The sequence below is a fragment of the Rhineura floridana genome, chromosome 7 (genome assembly GCF_030035675.1).
Source record: "Rhineura floridana isolate rRhiFlo1 chromosome 7, rRhiFlo1.hap2, whole genome shotgun sequence".
Taxonomy (NCBI): Eukaryota; Metazoa; Chordata; class Lepidosauria; order Squamata; family Rhineuridae; genus Rhineura; species Rhineura floridana.
In genome coordinates this window covers 36,818,362-36,837,554 of record NC_084486.1, presented here as the reverse complement: position 1 = coordinate 36,837,554, position 19,193 = coordinate 36,818,362, and the positions used below count along the sequence as shown (strand labels likewise).

Here is a 19,193-nt window from a genome sequence, read left to right as displayed (position 1 = left end):
AAGCATTGCCTGAGCCTGCAGCAAAGCGTTTCCACTGGCTATGTTGAGATTTTGGGTCTCACAAACCCATTTCTCCCACAAATCTATTTCTCCTGTCTTTGTGAGTGCTCAGGGAAGCTTGTTCTGTGTTACTTCTGCTCTAAATTTTACAGTTAGCATCCTATCATCTTATCTTATCTTATCATCTTAGTGAAGGCCACTTTCACTTGTTATCCTAATGTTATGACTGCAAGCCTTCTTGCAGAGCACACTGCTTACACACGAAAAAGAAATTCAGCACTTTGTTCAGCAAAATGTAAGGCTGAAGGAGAGAGAGTTTGCAAACTGTTGTAGAAAATAAAGAGCAATTTGACACTGGAAAGTAGCCAGCCAGGATGAATAATAAAGTGTGCCATATATGGTGTGTGTTTTCTGAAACCTCAGAGCCTGAAGGTATAAGATACCCGTGTAACTGTCTATTGGGGTCGACTCACTCATCTGGCATCAGATGCGTGTGAGTGCTCTTTCTTTTTCTTGAATAAACATGTTTTTGTAGTTTTACTCCTGGGCTGCTGTCTGGTGTTTATACTAATGACCAGAGCGAGAGATGGACCGGCTTATCTCACAACAACTACCTGGAAGACAAAGGGGTCGATCTACCAATCAGTTGCGAAACCTCCCTGAAGTTGCATTAAAAAAACACTTTGATAATGACCCTTAAATTATGAGCCTTCCCTAGGATGATTTTTGCCCCATGTGGAGACAGTCGCTGGAGTTTAAAGGGTTCATATCATGTATCTCAACTGCTGGTACAATTCATAAAAGAAAGGGGAAAGAGAGATCTGTGCCCTTCTGTTCTTACCTTCTTTCATCAGATCTGAGAAAAGGTCACTGTGTGATCCATGTGCCAGAGGCACTGGTAGTGCAGGCAGGGTATCTTGAGGTTTACAATAGCAGACATGCTCCTCAGCTGAACAAATTGAGTGGGGTAGGTTTAATCACTTTGCAAAGTAAGCATTGGAACGCCATGAAACCGTGACCTTGGCCACTGTGTCTTGATGTCTGTGATTTGCGACAGGGAGACTTGGGGACAAGTCATGTCATGTCCTTTGTTCTTTTTGAGGCAGTTTTTAGAACCCTCTTTGACATTCTTTCTTTCTCTTTTAGGACTTCTTTGAAAGCTACATTTCCCTGGCTTCCACTGTGCCGTCTGTGCTGTGCTTGATTGGGAACTTCCTGCTAGTCAACAAGTAAGTGCAACTGCATTAGTCACTACCATTTTACCCCCTCTCTGCAGTCCTGCCACGCCACTTGTCTCCCCAGGCTGCAGCGTTAGCACAGCGGTGGGCTAGAAGTCATGCTAACGCTTGATGGGCAAATCTGTTTAGCCAGAAAACCCTTCACAGTAAAACTTCTCAAAGTGATCCTGTCTGTTATTTTAGCTCCAGACTAAGGCAGGCAGTTTGTTCAGGTGATGCCTTTTATTGGGCCAGTTGCAGAAGACTAGCAGGCTTTCAAATCTGCAGCTTCATCCAGACCAGACATGCCAATAGCCTAATGTAGGAAGGAGATGAGGATTAGCAAGAATACAGGAAGCTTGATGCCCGTTGGCTAAAGAGGGAAGAGATGAAAGGAGAAATTGTGGGCATGGATACTTGCCAGACTGGCTGAATCTCTCTGTCTGTCAGCAGCCATGTGGTAGCCAAGGAGGACTTGGTTACTGTGGCATTGAGTGGACCACTTAAAAACAAACTTGCCGTCGCATGGTATCTGGTCTGTACCTTTGATGTACAAAGCAGATGTGGGAGGGGACTGCTTCCATGGGAGAAGAGAGGGAGACAAGTTGCTTAACATGTCCCCCTATCACTTTTCCTCTGCAGTTCCCTCCCTGAGGGCTTAGCCAGACCATACTAAGCATACCGGTAGTCCAAACCTGATTGCTTTGCACTTTCTTTGTACTTGAATCAAACTTTTTCCGCATCCCTACTTGTAGGCGTGCCCTTCTTTGTTTACAAACATCCCCTCCCGCCTTCGCTTTTTGTGTGTGTTGCTGATTGGCTCAGATCAGAAGAGAGAGGGATGAGGGAGCCAATGGGAACCCCACAGACCTGGAAGGAGGTTAAAAAGCAAGTCTAAGCAACCAGCCTGCCTCCTTAGCAACTCTTTGTAATCACTGTTTCTCTTCTTTTCTGTGTATAGTTGGTATTAGAAACTCCAGATCAAGGGAGGGGAAAGTGTGGGCAGGCAGTGATTGGAGGAGAATGTTATATGGATGAGGGTGAATTAATGGAGGCACAAGGGGCTTACATTACAGATTATAAGGATGTATGGATGAGCCCTGAGTTGCCTAGATAAGTAGGAAAGCTGTTTAGGGGAGGTGTTGTAGAAAAAAAGTGATGCACAGTAGAAATAGTTAAGCACCCCTCTCAGACTTTGCATGTAAGAATCTCATGTTTGACGCTTGGTTCAAGATGTGACGTTCTGATACTTCCTACATTTTGGCAGCATGAGAACACCTTGCCAGATCTTAAAGTGAAGGTATAGATGCTGCTTGTTAAACCCTGCGGGTATGATATCTTATTTGAATGCAGACTTCTATCTTAAATCTTTCCCCTTTTACTGTTTAAGAGCATGGTAGACATGAGTGTGATATGTGAGAGTGCTCTCTGGGATGATTCTTAGGCAAAAGACCCAGAGCTTGTGTGTGTCAAGGAAAATCCAGAGGTAGACAGGCTAGGCCAGGGATGGGGAATCTGTGGCCATCCAGATCCATCATCTCTGACCTTTGGCTGTGCTGGCTGGGGCAGATGGGAGTTGGAGTCCAACTACTTCTAGAAAGCGACAGATTCCCAATCCCTGGACCAGGCTGATGATAATACTCTCTTCTTGATGCCTTATGTCCTATTTGTGCTCTCCCTGCCCCAAATGAGCAGATCAGCATCCAACAATGAGCTCATACAGCTGACCATTGCCTAATATTATACTTCTGTTTTTACAACACATGTTCACCTGATATATGATTAAAATCCCTCCTAGCCACAGGGTGAGAGAATTCATCTCAGTGCAATTTGTTCATCATCTGTTCACAGGTAGGGGGGAGGAGTGAGAGACGTTTGCAAATGAAGTTTTAAGGTTCTTGTCCAATTTAAACTTAAAACTTTTAATTCTCGCATAGCTTTGGTTTGCATCCAGCTCTTCATGGTCCCTTGAAGGGGCCACGTCCCTAGTCTCTTTTTTTCTACATCAGGTCTATCTCTCTTGCATGCAGACTTTTTTGTGTGCATCAGGTACATAGAGTCCAGGATCTGGCAGGGCACAGAGAGCTGTTCCTCTTTTATATCCATTACCCCCTGCCAAGAGAACTGGAGAAGCTACACAGCAACACTGTGTAGCACTCCCCACCACCTGGGTGGAAATCTATACAATAGAACTTCAGTGTTGCAGCTCCTTGACTCCCTGCTGGGCAGGAGCTGCAGTTTCTGAGTTTCTGGGCCTTTGATGTTTCAGGGATGCCGATGCTTTTCATCTTCTTCATTCTTTGTGCACTTCAGCAATGAAACTGGAAAGCCACCAGAAAATCCCAGGGGTGTACCTGCTATAGTTCTGAAACTTGGTCTCCAGAATTCTCTAGTGGAGAAAGCCCTCATGTGCTTAAATGGAGCTTTCTGCATGTTAATACCCAAACGTTCTCCATTGCTGCTACTGTCTTTATTGCGGAAGTCCTAAAATAGAAAGCTGGGTGGTGGTTGTTTTCCAAATTATGCAATGAAATTGGAAAGTAACAAAAGGCAAAGGAAAGAGACCAAGAGATAGGAATGCCTGCTCTTATATATTCTGCAGGTTGGAAATTCATTTCACAATACCCATTGTTTGCTTAATGCATTACATTTTAAATGTAGCATTCATTTATCTTTGGCACATTGTTGATTCTGTTGAGTGGCACATCCATAATCAATAAGTGTTTTATTATGCTAAGTTTTCGGCATCATAAATACACATGAGGCAGGCTTGCATTTATGGAAACTCCTGAGCAAATTGGTTCCCTGTAGTTCCATTGCCTCCAGAGAGTAACTTATGACTACTCTGTGCTCCACCCTTGTTAAGGGCATCTGCTATGATGGCTAAAATATGATGATGCTTCTGAAATGGATTTCCTGTCTGCGTGGGTGAAGGTGACATTTTTGGGGAATAGAGCGAGGAAGAAATTGAGCAGCGCTAGTATGTTAAGGGCCCCAGAAGTGGTGCTCCTGTTTGCCCAGTAATCCATTTTGCTTTCTTACTGTGTCTTTTTTAAAGTGTTCTGTGCAAACAGGTTGCATTAATCAGGGAGTCCCTGTGTCAGACAGACAGTGTCTCTAACTTGTACAGTGATGTGGCATGAAATATATCTCATCTGGAGTCCCTTAGCAATGGATGCATATCACAAGGGGACATTTGAGCTGTGGTCTTATCCCTAGAAGAGAAACAGAATGCCTTTTCATTGCTAGATTTTGGTCATTTTCTTCCTTTTTCTCCTTCCCTGCCCTCTTCGCTGAAAGGGAGCCAACCAAGTCTTCAGTGTCTATAATAAGTAACCTTCCTGTTCAGTCAGCTAATTATCTTGTGGTGATAAGCATGCGATTGCTATTCCCCAGCCTGCAGAATTCCCCAAGCTGGCTTCATTCCTGTTATTGCTGCCTGTTGCTGTTGTGATTTCTTTTAGAAATGGGCATTTCCAACTTGGCTGGGTTTCTAAAGAGATTGGATCAAGTAAAGGCTGATGAGAAAAAACAATCTGAACATTTGATATCAAGTGAAAAAATGCTTGTGTTTTCTTCCTGTCCCCGGCCTCCACCCATTTGTGTCTTGTGTTCTTTGTAAATGGTTCTGCCCTCTCTAAAGCATTGGTTCAGAGCAGCGGCACAGACTCTGGTTCATCCCTCCAGCTACCTAGCTTCCTTTTAGCCCTTGGAGAATTCCCCAGGGCTCTCGCATCCCTTACGAAGGGCAGGCATAACTAGGCGGCTCATGGGCAGTGCTGTAGCGAGGCATTGTGGGAGTCTGGAGGAAATGCCATGTTTTCCCCTTTTTCAATTAAACCCGACTAAAGCAAATACTGTATTTGGAATCAGCCAAAGTGAAGAATAGTCAACTCTTTTTTTAACTAGGTGAAGCAGCGTAGAAGTAAGGAAGTTTCCATTTATTGTTATAAAGAACATTGAATTTTCTATGCACAGACTACATCCAGGTACTGTAACAATAAGATGTTTCATAATTAAAGGGAATGCATAAAAGCCTAAGCCTGCCTGCAGTCTATCACCAGCAACAAAGATCCTGGCTCATTTGCCCATTCTGTGCTACTACAGCCCTGCTTGAAAAGTTTTGCCTGTTTCCCAGAATGTACATTACATTTTTAAAAGTATTCTTCGGATTCACACACACACACAAAAAGTAATATGTGATGGGCGGAACGAAGCACATCACATAGTGGATCTTTTGGTGTAAAGTGGAAGAGTACTCTTAAAAAAGTAAAATGTGAATGTGACAAACATGTGCATTGCATGGGAATGCTCCCCATGAAACTGATTGGCTGAAGCCCCAAGTGTACAATTAGTGGCAAACCCGTGTTTGCCTCTGTGTGATACATGCAATGGCCCTTTTAAAGCCAGGGCCCCTTGGCCAGGAGCAGCCAGGCTGGTGCTATAGAGCTGCTCTCCTGACACTAGTGTCACTGCTGCTTACCTGGGTGGAGTGGGGACAGGTGAGGGCAGCAGAAACGTTGGGTCTGTGTGGGTGTACAGCTAAGCCAACCCTGAACTTCCGCTGGTGCCCTGGGCAGCCCCACCCTTGTCACTGTCCCCCACACTGCCCAGCTCAGCTGCAGCAACACTGGTGTCGAAAGGGCAGCATCTCACCAGCCACTTCTGCCCCTGGCTAGAGTGTACAGGCAGGTACGAAGAGGGCTGGAAGGCATGGCCCAGTTGTTTATAGTAGACAAATGAGGGGTGGGGGACAGATTAGCAGTCTAATTCAGGTGTAAGCTTAGCTTGAATTGCCATGTTGCTTTTGAATGTAGTTAAGCTACTGCAAAAATCTCTCTCTCTCTCATGCACACAAACACGCACACACGAGTGTTTCCTTGGTGAACCTTCTGAATATGCCCTTTCATTGTAACATCTCAGGTTTACTAACTAGCATATTTGCCACTTAGATTGCTGTAGGGTTCTACAAGGATTAATTAACTTAAACTGAATATTTGGCTCCCATGAGAGATAGCACAGTTTGCACTAGCTTTTGAGTTGCCAGAATGAGGCCTCTCAGTTCCTGCCTGTGCCACTGGTATCCTCTTTGGATTTGTGCCATGTGCCTTCCCTGCCTGCCTGCCTTCCTTCTGCTGTGGGCTGCTTCCCTGGCTACTCATTGCTTGGGATGCCCTTCCGTTTAGTGCCACTGTGCAATACCTAAGACCCAGTCACCATCTTGGTACAAGGTGGACAAAGGAAAAGAACAGGGGCCTCATGTATGGGAACCACCTGCTGCTAACCACCATTGCGTTTCTTCTCCAGGGTCTCCATCAGCATCCGCATTCTCTCCTCCTTGACCATCATGTTGGCTGCCTTCGTGGTGATCACGGTGCTGGTGAAAGTGGATACCTCTGCTTGGACTTCGAGGTTTTTTATCCTCACCATCGTTTGTGTGGTCATCACCAGCGGTGCTGCCACCATCTTCAGCAGCAGCGTCTTTGGCCTGACAGGGTGTTTGCCCATGCGGAATTCCCAGGCATTGATTTCAGGTTAAATCTCCCTCGGATACCTAAGCTGGAAACTGTAGCAAATGAATCGGGGCCTCTCTGGCAGCTGAGCCTTGTAATTTTGTTTCTGGGCAGGATGCATGTGCTGTCTTTGGACTTGAGGTTTTGGCTGTGCCCAGTCACATGACCTTGCATTTGCTGTGAATGAAGTTAACTTAAGCTGACTTTTAAAATAAAGAGCGATACGGTGCACTTAAAAGGAGGTTTTAAAGGAAACTCGGCAGACTAAGCAAGCTGACTTTCCAGCTTATGGGGATTCTTCCCTCCCCCCTCCTTTCCTTGGTTCTTATTTCTTTCTTTGAGGTCTTATCTCGCGACATCTCAGCTGGAGAACCAGAGTTAACTTTCTTACATAAAAAGAAAACATCTGCATTCAGCTCCATGTTTGTTTATATCTCTGGAAAAAAACATGAAACTTTGCATTGTCTCATTTTATATTCACCATTAACATTCATTTCCATAACTGATGAGTTCCAAGTTTGCAGCTATGAATGATGAGGCCCCTCGAGGTTTACGAGGCGTTGATAACACTGGAAACGTACTTTAAGATAGGCAGAGTGAGGAGAGAGGTTTAAAAACCAATGCAAAGATTTCATACTTTTTTTTCTGGGCTGCCACAGCAAAAGAGTGTTATTAGGGGCAGTCCCACTGCAGAGACATTCACCAGAGCCACTGCTGGAAAACTCGCAACATAAAGCTGTTGGATCACAACTTTATTTTTAGCGCAGAGATAGAAAGCTGCACCATGTGTGCATAAAGGAACTCTTTGGCAATAGAGATGGGAGGACGGAAGGCTTTACCCACAAGACCACTGAGATGCTATTTCACAGAACTGGGGGTCGGGTAGGAGGATGTAATTCTGCCCATCCATTTTTCTTCTGCTCTCAGTCATAGCAATTTAAGTGTAAACCTTCTGCAACCAGTCAGCCTAACATCAATCCCTGGAAAAACTCTGGAGCAGATTATAAAGCAGTCAGTCTGTAAGCACCTTGAAAACAATGCAGTGATTACTAAGAGCCAACATGGATTTATGAAGAACAAATCCTGCCAAACTAATCTTATCTCATTTTTTGATCGGATAACCTCCCTTGTAGACTCTGGGAATGCTGTGGACATAATATATCTCAACTTCAGCAAAGCTTTTGACAAAGTGCCCCATGATATTCTGATTAGCAAGCTAGCTAAATGTGGGCTGCATGGAACAACTGTCAGGTGGATCCACAGTTGGCTCCAGAATCATACCCAAAGAATGCTTATCAATGTTTCCTTCTCAGACTGGGCGGAAGTAACGAGTGGGGTACCACAGGGCTCGGTCCTGGGCCCAGTGCTTTTCAACATTTTTATTAACGACTTGGATGAGAAGGTGCAGAGCATGCTTATCAAATTTGCAGATGATACAAAATTGGGGGCATAGCTAATACCGTGGAAGACAGAAAGAAAATTCAAAGGGACCTTGATAGGCTGGAGCATTGGGCTGAAAACAACAGAATGAAATTCAACAGGCATAAATGCAAAGTTCTACACTTAGGAAAAAGAACTAAATGCACAGTTATAAAATGGGGGATACTTGGCTTAGCAATACAACATGTGAGAAGGATCTTGGAATTGTCATTGATCACAAGCTGAATATGAGCCAACAGTGCGATGCGTCTGCAAAAAAGGCAAATGCTATTTTAGGCTGCATTAACAGAAGTATAGTTTCCAAATCACGTGAAGTATTAGTTCTTGTCTATTCAGCACTGGTTAGGCCTCATCTTGAATACTGCATCCAGTTCTGGTCTCCGCACTTCAAGAAGGATGCAGACAAACTGGAACAGGTTCGGAGGAGGGCATAATCAGGGGACTGGAAACCAAGCCCTATGAGGAGAGACTGAAAGAATTGGGCATGTTTAGCCTGGAGAAGAGAAGGCTGAGGGGAGATATGATAGCACTCTTCAAGTACATTAAAGGTTGCCACACAGAGGAGGGCCAGGATCTCTTCTCGATCATCCCAGAGTGCAGGACATGGAATAATGGGCTCAAGTTGCAGGAAGCCAGATTTCAACTGGACATCAGGAAAAACTTCCTAACTGTTAGAGCCATACGACAATGGAACCAATTACCTAGACAGGTATTGGGCTCTCTGACATTGGGGACATTCAGGAGACAGGGAATGCTTTGATTTAGATTCCTGCATTGAGCAAGGGGTTGGGCTTGATGGCCTTATAGGCCCCTTCCAACTCTACTGTTCTATGATTCAATGATCTGGGATAGTTAAGCATGGCAAACGAGTGTCTCTTACTGACATTTCCCTGATTGTTTGGTTGTTTGTTTAGGTTGCTTGAAAAATGATTACATGAAGTCATCCTTCTGTAAATGGTTGGGCAAGGGGAGCCTCTAGATTCAAATGAAAATTATCACTCAAATGCAGAAATTTGGCAAGGAGCAAAAGCTAACCCTTCCTAAACCTCACAATGGGATGTCACCATTGTTAACCCTGTCAAGACCCTATGGTGCATATGGGAAGGAAGTGGGGGGGGGATGAAAACAAGCAAGGTAAGAGGACCAAGGAAGGAGCGAGTGACAGAAGGCAAATAATTGTGAGCAGAACAAACCGAAACCACGGGACATCTTGCTAAGTAGCACCACTGAAATGTCAGCCTCTCGAATGACTGCTTTAGCCTCTTTCCCCAGTTCCAGCTTGTCTGATTTGCCTTCAGAGCCACAAGCGTCTGGCTTTAGCTGAGCCAGCATTGGCTGGGGCCTATTTCACAGTTCGTTGACTTTTGTTCTCCTTCCCCTCACCCTCTTTCCTTGTCATGTAGGTCAGGCCATGGGAGGAACAGTGAGTGCTGTGGCATCAGTGGTGGATCTGGCAGCAGCGTCTGATGTTACAGACAGTGCTCTGGCCTACTTCTTGATGGCAGACATCTTCATTATTCTATGTATTGGGATGTATTTGATCCTTCCCGAGCTGGAGTACCCCAGGTAAATCCTCTGTCACTCATCATGTGTCCTAATGGTTTAGTTCCAAAATAGCTTGCTCGGGATGCCTTCTTCCCCTGCTCCATTCTCGGAAAATGTTATGTGGTGCATCCGTTGCTTCTGTTTCTCTCTTTGCCCTCTCCTGCTGAACTTCCTGATTTGCTTTTAAAAACCTATGCAGAAACTGTGGGATTTATCACAGTGTGCACTGATTCCCCCACATCCTAGCTGCATGGGGGTCCAGCGGCAATGTCAGAAATCTTCTGGGACTGAAATAGGGCTGGTGACTGTGACTTCTGGCCCTGAAACCTTGGGGCCAGCCAGCTATATCAGCCTTGTTACAGAGCTGCCTCTGAATCTAGTATTCACACGGTTGGTATGAGCCTTCTTGGAGTCACGATGGGTTGTATTGAACGTAGCGCTAATGCTATCATTCCATCAGCGCAAGGATTTCTGCTTACGCAGTGGAACGATCTCCTCTTCCCCCTGTGCACTCTCTAAATCTGTTCTGGGGGGTTCCCTCAACCCTCCAGAACAGATTTGGGGATGGCGCAGAGCATGCATGGGTGGAGAGGGAAAACCCCATTGTGCTAGCACAAGCTCTAACACTAGCGCAAAAAGTTATGGAGCAAAATGTGCAGATACCCTTCTTAGCAATTTATGTGAAATGAGCTGGCCTGGCCGCTTCTGCCTCCCAGTGTTATTAGCCAATGAGTGAAGTCAGAGCTGTGACTGGTAAATGAGTTGTTTGGACACCAAGTAATAGGAATCTCGGGGGTCCTAAAGAGCCGCTGTGTTGCCCTCCCTTTTAGTCCACTTTTCCAGCTTCTGTCTTTTTTTCTAGGCCTTAGAATCTCCATAGTTTGCCCTTTTCCCCTAGCAACCATCTTTGCTGTGCTGCTTTCGCCTGTAATCAGATAGTGCCTACAATTTTTTTAATGCAAATACTATTGCACAGTAAGTGTGGGTGAATGTCAAAGAATCTCCCTCTCCCCAAAAGACCAATGTGAAAACTTTGCAAAGAGGCTTTGGCATGTCTTCTGCTTTACAGGAGCTAAAGACCAGGGACTGATTAAGAATTCATTTTATAGTTAACTTACAATACAATGGTACACATGTCTACTCAGGAGTAAGTTTTTTGTGTTTAATGGGGCTTACTTCCAGATAAGTGGTTACAGGATGGCAGCCTATGCTTTGGTTTAGGCTTGTCATTGGTGAAAAACAAAGGTTCTTGTGCCTTTAACAGCTGTATGGCTGGCAGAAATTCAACAAGTCAAGCCTTTTCTAGTATAGAAATACAATTATGGAAAAAGCTTCGCCATGACTACTCTCTTTGTGCTATGCCACACACCCTTGGCAGCCATTATGTGACTGGTGGCTCCAACACTCTCTCAAAATTTGGAATGTGGCCTCTGGTCCAAAAAGGTTGGCAACTCCTGCCTTAACACATATATCAGTAATAAATTAATTATTCTAAAGAGTCAACTGTAAGCAACTATGGATGTTAAAAGTGGAGTACTCTCTGTATGCTTGTAGGTTTACCAGTCAGACCAATACCAGCATTTAAAAGAAATAAGCTAGTTTTCGATTTATTTATTTATTTTAAATTTCATTCGCCCAATGTAAACTCATAGAGTAGACAAGGCACAGTTCACTGTTACTGAGTTGGTGCTCTAACTTGTATGGGGAGTTAACTCACACCAGCTCAGAGTGCCCAGGAGCCAAACTACCAGGTACCTATAGTGTAGGGATAAGGGCCAGTAGAGGGAGAGTCTGCAGCCATCTAGAGCATCCATACATTTGTCCTTCCCTCCTCAGTACTCCATACTGCCCCCTACATGTGATCACTTGTATAGGGGCACTATCAGCCTCCTTCCCTCTGCCATCTTTACTCAGACACTCCTGAGTCGTTCATACACTCCCTACATCACAGAACCCTGAATAAAAACTTCCCAACACAAGCACAGTATAAGGCTATAAACACACTAGTTGCCAGAACAAAGTGTTTCCATTGGTCACACCTGGAGGGGGAATGGGTTGATCTGCCAATCAGTTGCAAAATCTCTCTGAAGCTGAATTTTTTTTAAAAAAACACTCAAGCTGCTCCAACCAGGTTTTACAGTAAAAAGAGGCAGGGTTTGACCAGCGTTGTGTGCCTCCATTTTCAGAAAAGAAAGGTGGAGATGCACTGGAACCAGCAGAATAGTGAGTGTGTTTCTACCCTTAGTCTTCTCTTATTAGCAGTGGCAGTTCAGAATCTTGAGCAGAGATTTGTTGTGCCACCTGAGATCCTTCAGATGTGGCCAAGGATTGGACCTAGGATCGTACATATACAAAGCGGCCACTGAACTATGGATTTTTGGCGCTATTGCCATCTTTGATGATGATGGGTGGTAGTCAGTGCTATCCTATTTGGAGTAGATCCATTGCAGTTCATAGACATGAGTTATTTAGGTTCATTAATTTCAGTGGGTCTAAGTAGGACTTAGTGGAATGCAACCCAATGTCCTTTCCATTTCAGTCCTAGCTTTACCAGCCAGAGTTCTGTTTGTTGGACTTTCTGACAGTACCTTTTTCTCTGCCTCTCTTGTTTCAGGTACTATATTAGAAGGCAACAGGGCAGCACACAGCCATCATGCACCTTGCCTAGTGACTATTGGGAGGAAGGGGATAAGGCAACAGGCAACAACAGCCTATTTCCACCAGATGGAAGAATCCCTCCCTTGCGGTCCATCCTGAAGAAGACCAGTGTGTTGGGCTTCTGTGTCTTCTATGTCTATTTCATCTCTATCATCATTTTCCCTGCAATCTCATCCAGCATAGAGTCTGTCAACAAGGTCCCAGGCAGCTTGTGGACAGATAAGTACTTCACGCCCCTCACTAGTTTCCTTCTGTACAATTTTGCTGACTGGTGTGGACGGCAAATCACCGCCTGGATCCAAGTCCCTGGACCTCATAGCAAGTTGCTGCCTGCTATGGCTCTGCTGAGGACTTTTTTTGTGCCATTCTTCATGCTTTGCAACTTTCAACCTCGAAAACACATCACAAATGTAGTCTTCACCCAAGATATCTATCCTGTGGTCTTCACAGTATTCCTTGGATTCAGCAATGGCTATCTGAATACGTTAGCAATTATATATGGCCCCAAAGTCACCCCTAAAGAACAGTCGGAAGCAGCAGGAGTATTGATGATGATGTTCATGCAGTTGGGATTGGCTTTGGGATCAGCCTTCTCAGTTCTTATGGTCCATCTCATGTAGACGAAAGAGATGGGAGTAATCAAGTCCATCTCCTAAGCTTTGTGGGTACTAGGAAATTTTCAAAAGGGTGGAACAAACACGTTTTAAAAACCAACTATTTTCTTGGGGTTTTTTAGGAGGTGATCTGAACTCTCTTCCTCAGTAGCGGTGGGGAAGAAGCTTGGCAATGCACCACAAAATACAGGGGCCAAATTCACAAGCTTGTGATGCATGGGTGAGCCCCTCTCCTTTCCGGGGCAGTGGGGTTATGTGTGTACTAGTGTGTCCATTTGAAATATTTTGGTACATGTACATATCTTGCCTCAAGTTTTGCTGAGGACACTAGATTCTAATTTTTTGTTGCAATTAATCTATCCATTGTTAAAAAATAAAAGCAATTGTTATAGAACAACTCTCTGAAGGAGTGGTTAACTTACTGCATATTTCTTGACAGGCATTTTATGTAACCCCTCTTAGAAAAATATGCCTATTAAGCAGTTTCTGTTGCATTCATGCTCCCTAAGCAGAGGTTAAGAACGTGTAACATATCTACATATCAATAGGGGAGAATTCTCAGCAGCTGTTTCTCAAAGGGGGAATCATGGGACAATGGTGGGTAAAAAGAGGGTGTCATTAAGCAATAAGATTCCATATATTTCTAGCAGGTGCCTAGAGTGAATTACAAAGCCAAGTGTCAAGGAACCTTAGTTAACCAGAAACTAGAAATGCAAGGACTCCTCCTGGTATCAGAACTTTTAAAAGCACAGGAGGTACAAAACGGGGAGAGGGATAGTGCTTGTCCTGTCACTGACTCTGTTTGTACGGGTATGGTTATTAATTGTCTGGGGCCCTAAAGCTATTTTGCACTCACAATCCCAGCTTTTCAAAGTGCATCCAAACCCCTGCTTGTAACAAATTAAAATCACTATTTAAAGGAGAGAAATTCTTAGTTTATTTTGAAACAAAATCAAGCGCTGGCAAAAACATTGATGGAAATGTAGAGGGAATTAGTCCAGCATGCCATTGTTACTGTAGTTGTGTTCAGGGTGGGAAATACCTTTCCATCCTAGAGGGTTGCTTAGTGAAGGGCAGAAGTGGACCTTACAGTGGAAAGGGAGAGAGATTCCTTTGCAAAGGGAATGCAGGGGCAGGAAGCTTGTAAGGGAGAAGCGGCAAGCGGGAGAGGATGCTTTTAACAATCCCTCCCACCGCACCTAGCTGGGGTGTGTGCTTGTTTTTAAATCCTGTGTCAGCCTGGTGTCCTTCAGACCTTTTAGACTATGTTCCCCATCAGCCCCAGCCAGCACAGCTGGGTGTTGTAATTCAAAACATCTGGAGGGGCCAAGGTTGACAAAGCCTGCTTTAAACACATTTCCCTTCTTGAAAGGCACTGCAACTGGAAGAAACCCTGGTTTGATGGGGTAGGCATTTGCAGGGGAGAATTAAGGAGCAGGAGAAGGCTTGTATCCCTTTCATGCAGTGATTCTTCAGTTGCATGATCTCAGCAAACGTAGGTTTGAAAGCGGGTTGTTGGCACATAAGTGTATTGAGGAGGAAATGTCAGAACAGGGTTTTTAGGTAAGTGCTTTGAATAAGAGGAGGAATCATAACATTTGAATTGCACCTTTTCCCTTGAGATGCAGCCTGCCAGGCTCATCGCTGCAGATAAAGTTTGACAGAGGGATGGCATGGTGACTGGCAAAAGGACCCACTGCTACTGTCCTTACTTTTTATATCAGCTAGTGAAGAAACGAGGTCTCTCTGTGTCATTTATTATCTGACAGTATCCATTTACTTTGACTGGAGGCTGCCATCCTACACCATCCTACCTAGGAGTAAGCCCTATTGAACTAGGTGAAATTTAATTCTGAGTAGGGATGTTTAAACTTGAATTGTGAGATCTCGCAGTGACTTATGGACTAATCTGGTTTAATCTGAATCAGAGAAGGGGAACCTGAAGCCCTCTAGGTGTCATTGGACTCCAGATACCATCAGCCACAGCTAGCATCGCCAATGGTCAGGGATGGTGGAGTTGTAGTCCAACACTGGGGAGAGAGTCACAGGTTCCCTATCCCTGATCTACATGTTTTGGAACTGTGGATTTCATTAATAAAGTTTATTTATATAAATGAATGCATGTGCTTATTGAGTTCCAAGCTGACAAAAGTATGATAATCAGAATAATTTTCCAGTACTGATGAATTCTGTGTTTCTTCAGCTAAGGGGACCGGATGGTTTTGAAGAAAGGGACACCTGAAATTTATGGTAATGTTTTGGCAAAGGTGGGTGTTATGGAATAGAACAGACTTGTTACTAGATGTCTTAGGTTTATCTTAATTACAGTGTAAATATAACAATTACTGGTTGGCTTAATCTGAGGCTTCAATCCTACATGCATGTGCTAGCTGAGAATAAGCTCCACTGAAAACAACAAGATTTACTTCTGCGTAGACAAGCATCAGTTTGCACTGTGAGAGGAACAAAGCAAAACTACAGTTATCAAATTATGTATAAGTCAAAGAAGGGGGCTAGAAAATGATTGCACAATTTTATAGGCTTCTAAATGGTATCTAATATTTCATTGTAAAACTTTATGAAGTATGTACAAATCTGAACTCAAGCAATATGCATTTTACTGTTGTAGAAGGCTTTTTTTCAGGCAAAGATGTAATTTTTATGCACACCTGATGTTGTATTAAGCATAGGAAATATTTGCTTTGGGCTTCACTGTCTTACTCCTGCTCACATCTTTGAATCTCTTGCATACATGACATTTACACATAAAAACCCTTCCATGTATAATCATAGAATCATAGAATAGTAGGGTTGGAAAGGGCCTATAAGGCCATCAAGTCCAACCCCCTGCTCAATGCAGCAATCCAAATCAAAGCATTCCTGACAGATGCCTGTCTAGCTGCCTCTTGAATGCCTCCAGTGTCGGAGAGCCCAATACCTGTCTATTAACAAAGTAACAATAAGCCAGAAGGGGACTAGGGCAAAGTCCTAAAGCAATATTGTGAAACAGGGAGTGGCTGGTAGTGCTGCCTAGCGGTGGGATCTTGCGAGATCTGTGCTAGAGCTGGTGAGAGAACAAATAAAACCCAGGATCCTGACTGGAGGGACCTAACAGGTGGTGGTCTGAGATGGGATCCTCACACCCCCTTTTTTCCTTGTTGGAATTGCTTGCCATTGCGCTTTTAGAATTTCTTTTTTTAGAAACTCCCACCCATCTTGGACTCCTTTTCTCGTTAGGGTCACTTGCCATGGAACTGTACTTACAATTGTTTTGAGTTTATTAAAATCTGCTTTCCTGAAGTCCAGGGTGTGCGTATGGCTACTCTCAGCTTTTGCTTCTGTTAAAATAAAAAATTCAAGTATGGTGTGATCACTTTCCCCCAGAGTTCCCGTAACTGTCACTTCATCCACCAAATCATCTCTATTGGTTAGAATCAAGTCCAGGATAGCTGATCCCCTGGTTGCTTCCTCCACTTTCTATAGGAGAAAGTTATCTGCAACACAAGTCAGAAATTTGTTGGAGGGGCCGTGTTTGGCAGAGTTTGTCTCCCAATAGATATAGGGGGTAATTGAAGTCCCCCATTACCACTACATCATGCCTCCTTAAAACATTGGCAATTTGCTTTTCAAAAGTTACATTCTCGTCTTCTCCTTGATTGGGTGGTCGGTGGTAGACTCCAAGCACCACATTCTTTTTATTACTTGCCCCTTTAATTTTAATCCAGTTACTCTCGGTGGAGCTACCAAGCTCATCTTCCTGTATTTCTGTGCAGGGATATATATTTTTAACATATAGCGCGACTCCACCTCCCTTTTTATTCCTTCTGTTCTTTTTGAACAAGTTATATCCTTCCATTGCTGTATTCCAGTCATGGGAGTCATTCCACCATGTTTCAATTATACCTAACAAGTCATAATTACCCTCCTGTATTAAGAGTTCAAGTTCGTCCTGCTTGTTTCCCATGCTCTGCGCATTAGTATACAGACATCAAAGACCATGTGATTTATGGCTTGGCTTCCTTACTACATTTTTCTGAGGACTGTCACTGGGCACTATTAGAGCCGATCTGTCTGTTCCTGTTACTGTGCACAAGCCCTCATCAGTCATTACCACCAAGTTTACGTCTTCCTCCCTCTTAGGATTCAGTTTAAAGCCCTCCTGATGAACTCCATATAATGGTCCCTAAGATTAATCCAGACATGTCTGTTTCACTGCATTTACAGTGTAGGTAACTGAGGGCAGGGGGAAGACGTGGGCCCTCAACAGCTGTGGTGACATATGCAAGTAATATCCCTATAGGAAACTGCAGTAAATGGAAGAGTGGGGAGGATACTGGACATTATTTTGAAATTTTAGGGCAACAGTTGTAAAGTCAGCCTGGCTATGCTAAACTGATCTCACTCTGCTGGGTATGTGCAGTAACTGCAGTTAAAGCACTGTGAGTCCCATCCAGTGAGACCTCCTACGTAAGGCCCATAGAAATGCATCCAGCTTGTACAAGAACAACAGGGTGTCAGTCATGCAGGAGAGATTCCCAGTAGCTTGTAGAGTTGGAACACTGGCACAGCTTAAGGTGCTGCAGTTTTTCAGAATGTTTCTGTGTTGCTGAGGCAGTGTATTCAACCCACTCTGTTTTGCGGCTGAATTAGGAAAGGACTTAAAAGTCCACATCTCTGTAGTTCAGTATTTAACACTTGACAGAATGCTACTTGGAAAATAATCTGACCACAACACTAAAGACAGTATCGCACATCATGTGTGGGAACATTGGCTTGTTGTCATCTGTTATGAGCAGGAAAGTGGTTTTTTTTAGATCGAAATCTGATAGCTGTGCAGTTTTTAAAAAGCACCTGTTTTATTACTAGACCTGAGGAAGGGAGCAGAGCTACTAGATTGTAAACTGACATGATTGACAGAAGTAACTGAGGATGGAGTACCCTAAGTGAACATTCATTGTTTAATTTGGGATCACTAGTAATGCACACAGAGGATAGCTTTGTAAGTAATTTAGAAATAAACATGAAAACCAGACGTGAGTAGAAAATTTACTAGGCATGTGATGACGGAGAAGCAGCTTTATGGTTTGTGAGATGCCATTGTGTAAACTCTGGAAATTGTAAGTGAATACTTGTTCCATTGGGAAATTCCCCCCCCCCCGTGTGTGTGTGACACACAAGACCAAAGTGTATTTCGGGCTTTGTTTTCTCCCATCAGTTTCCGAAACCCCAGTTCTGGGTGCAGTACAGTGCTATACCATCCATTCATTTCTAGAAAGCACAGCTCTGATCCAGTTAGACAACTGAAGGAGGCATCTTGGCAACTTCAGTCAGTGTGGAGGAACCTGTGGGTGCTTCCAGACTGTCGCTATTTTCAAGTGGGATTCAATCACATACTGGGAAACTCAGCTTGCACAGATATAGTTGATTGGGATTGGAGCAACAAATCCACTTCTCCAAAAGTTCAGACTTTTTGCAATAAGGAAAGTGACCATGAAATGCAAAGGAATGTGTGGGGTAACAGTTGTGTTGATGCAACAAGGTTTATCCTCCCCACAAACAAATTAAAGTGAATGCTCATTAAATAGCCAATGCCATCTAATCTCCCTGCAAACAACTCAGGATGAATGCTCAAAGAGCTTATCTGGAAGTGCTCTATGCCTGAAGCAATGATATAAGATAATCAGATACTCTCCTTCCCTTTCCTTGAAAGATCTTACTCATAACGCCAGCCTAGGAAATGTCCACAAACGTTGCAAGCCCATAAACTTCTTTTTTTTAATAGCCCACCAGTCTACATGTAACTTCGTTATCTGTGCTTATCTTTTGTAAAAACCTGCCTGTTTGGTTCCTTGGAGGCTATCTATGTTTATTACTGGCAAGCAGGTAAGCAAGTACTGGCAAGTTTGTTTAATGTTCTCCTGGAATGACAAAAATCACTTACCCCAACAGCATTTTGGATTGAGACCTGTGAATGAGGAAGATGCAAATAACAACTATTTGTGTTTGCAACATCACCTCAAAAATAGAGTTGCTTTGGCTCTGTTTCTTGACTGCACTACTTCCAAGAAAGTAAAACACTACAAATCTTTCCAGGTGGTGAAGACTAGATGAATGGCTGGCTGACCTACAGTTTTCTCTGGCTGTTTACAGACTAAACATTGTTCAAGCACTTGGCTCATACTGGAAATGCACTGACCACAGTTTCT

The 19,193-nt window shown here is 43.8% G+C and overlaps 1 protein-coding gene across 1 annotated transcript in view; it reads left to right on the top strand.

Annotated features, from left to right (window-relative positions):
• SLC29A3 (solute carrier family 29 member 3) overlaps positions 1 to 13,384 on the top strand; it is a 38,025-nt gene extending 24,641 nt beyond the window's left edge. Inside the window, exons 3-6 of the mRNA XM_061635252.1 lie at positions 1,147 to 1,229; positions 6,525 to 6,751; positions 9,574 to 9,736; positions 12,330 to 13,384. Of these exons, the coding sequence (XP_061491236.1) occupies positions 1,147 to 1,229; positions 6,525 to 6,751; positions 9,574 to 9,736; positions 12,330 to 12,993 (1,137 nt within the window). The 3' untranslated portion in view covers positions 12,994 to 13,384. The remainder of the gene's footprint in view (positions 1 to 1,146; positions 1,230 to 6,524; positions 6,752 to 9,573; positions 9,737 to 12,329) is intronic.
• Positions 13,385 to 19,193: the final 5,809 nt, after the last annotated feature.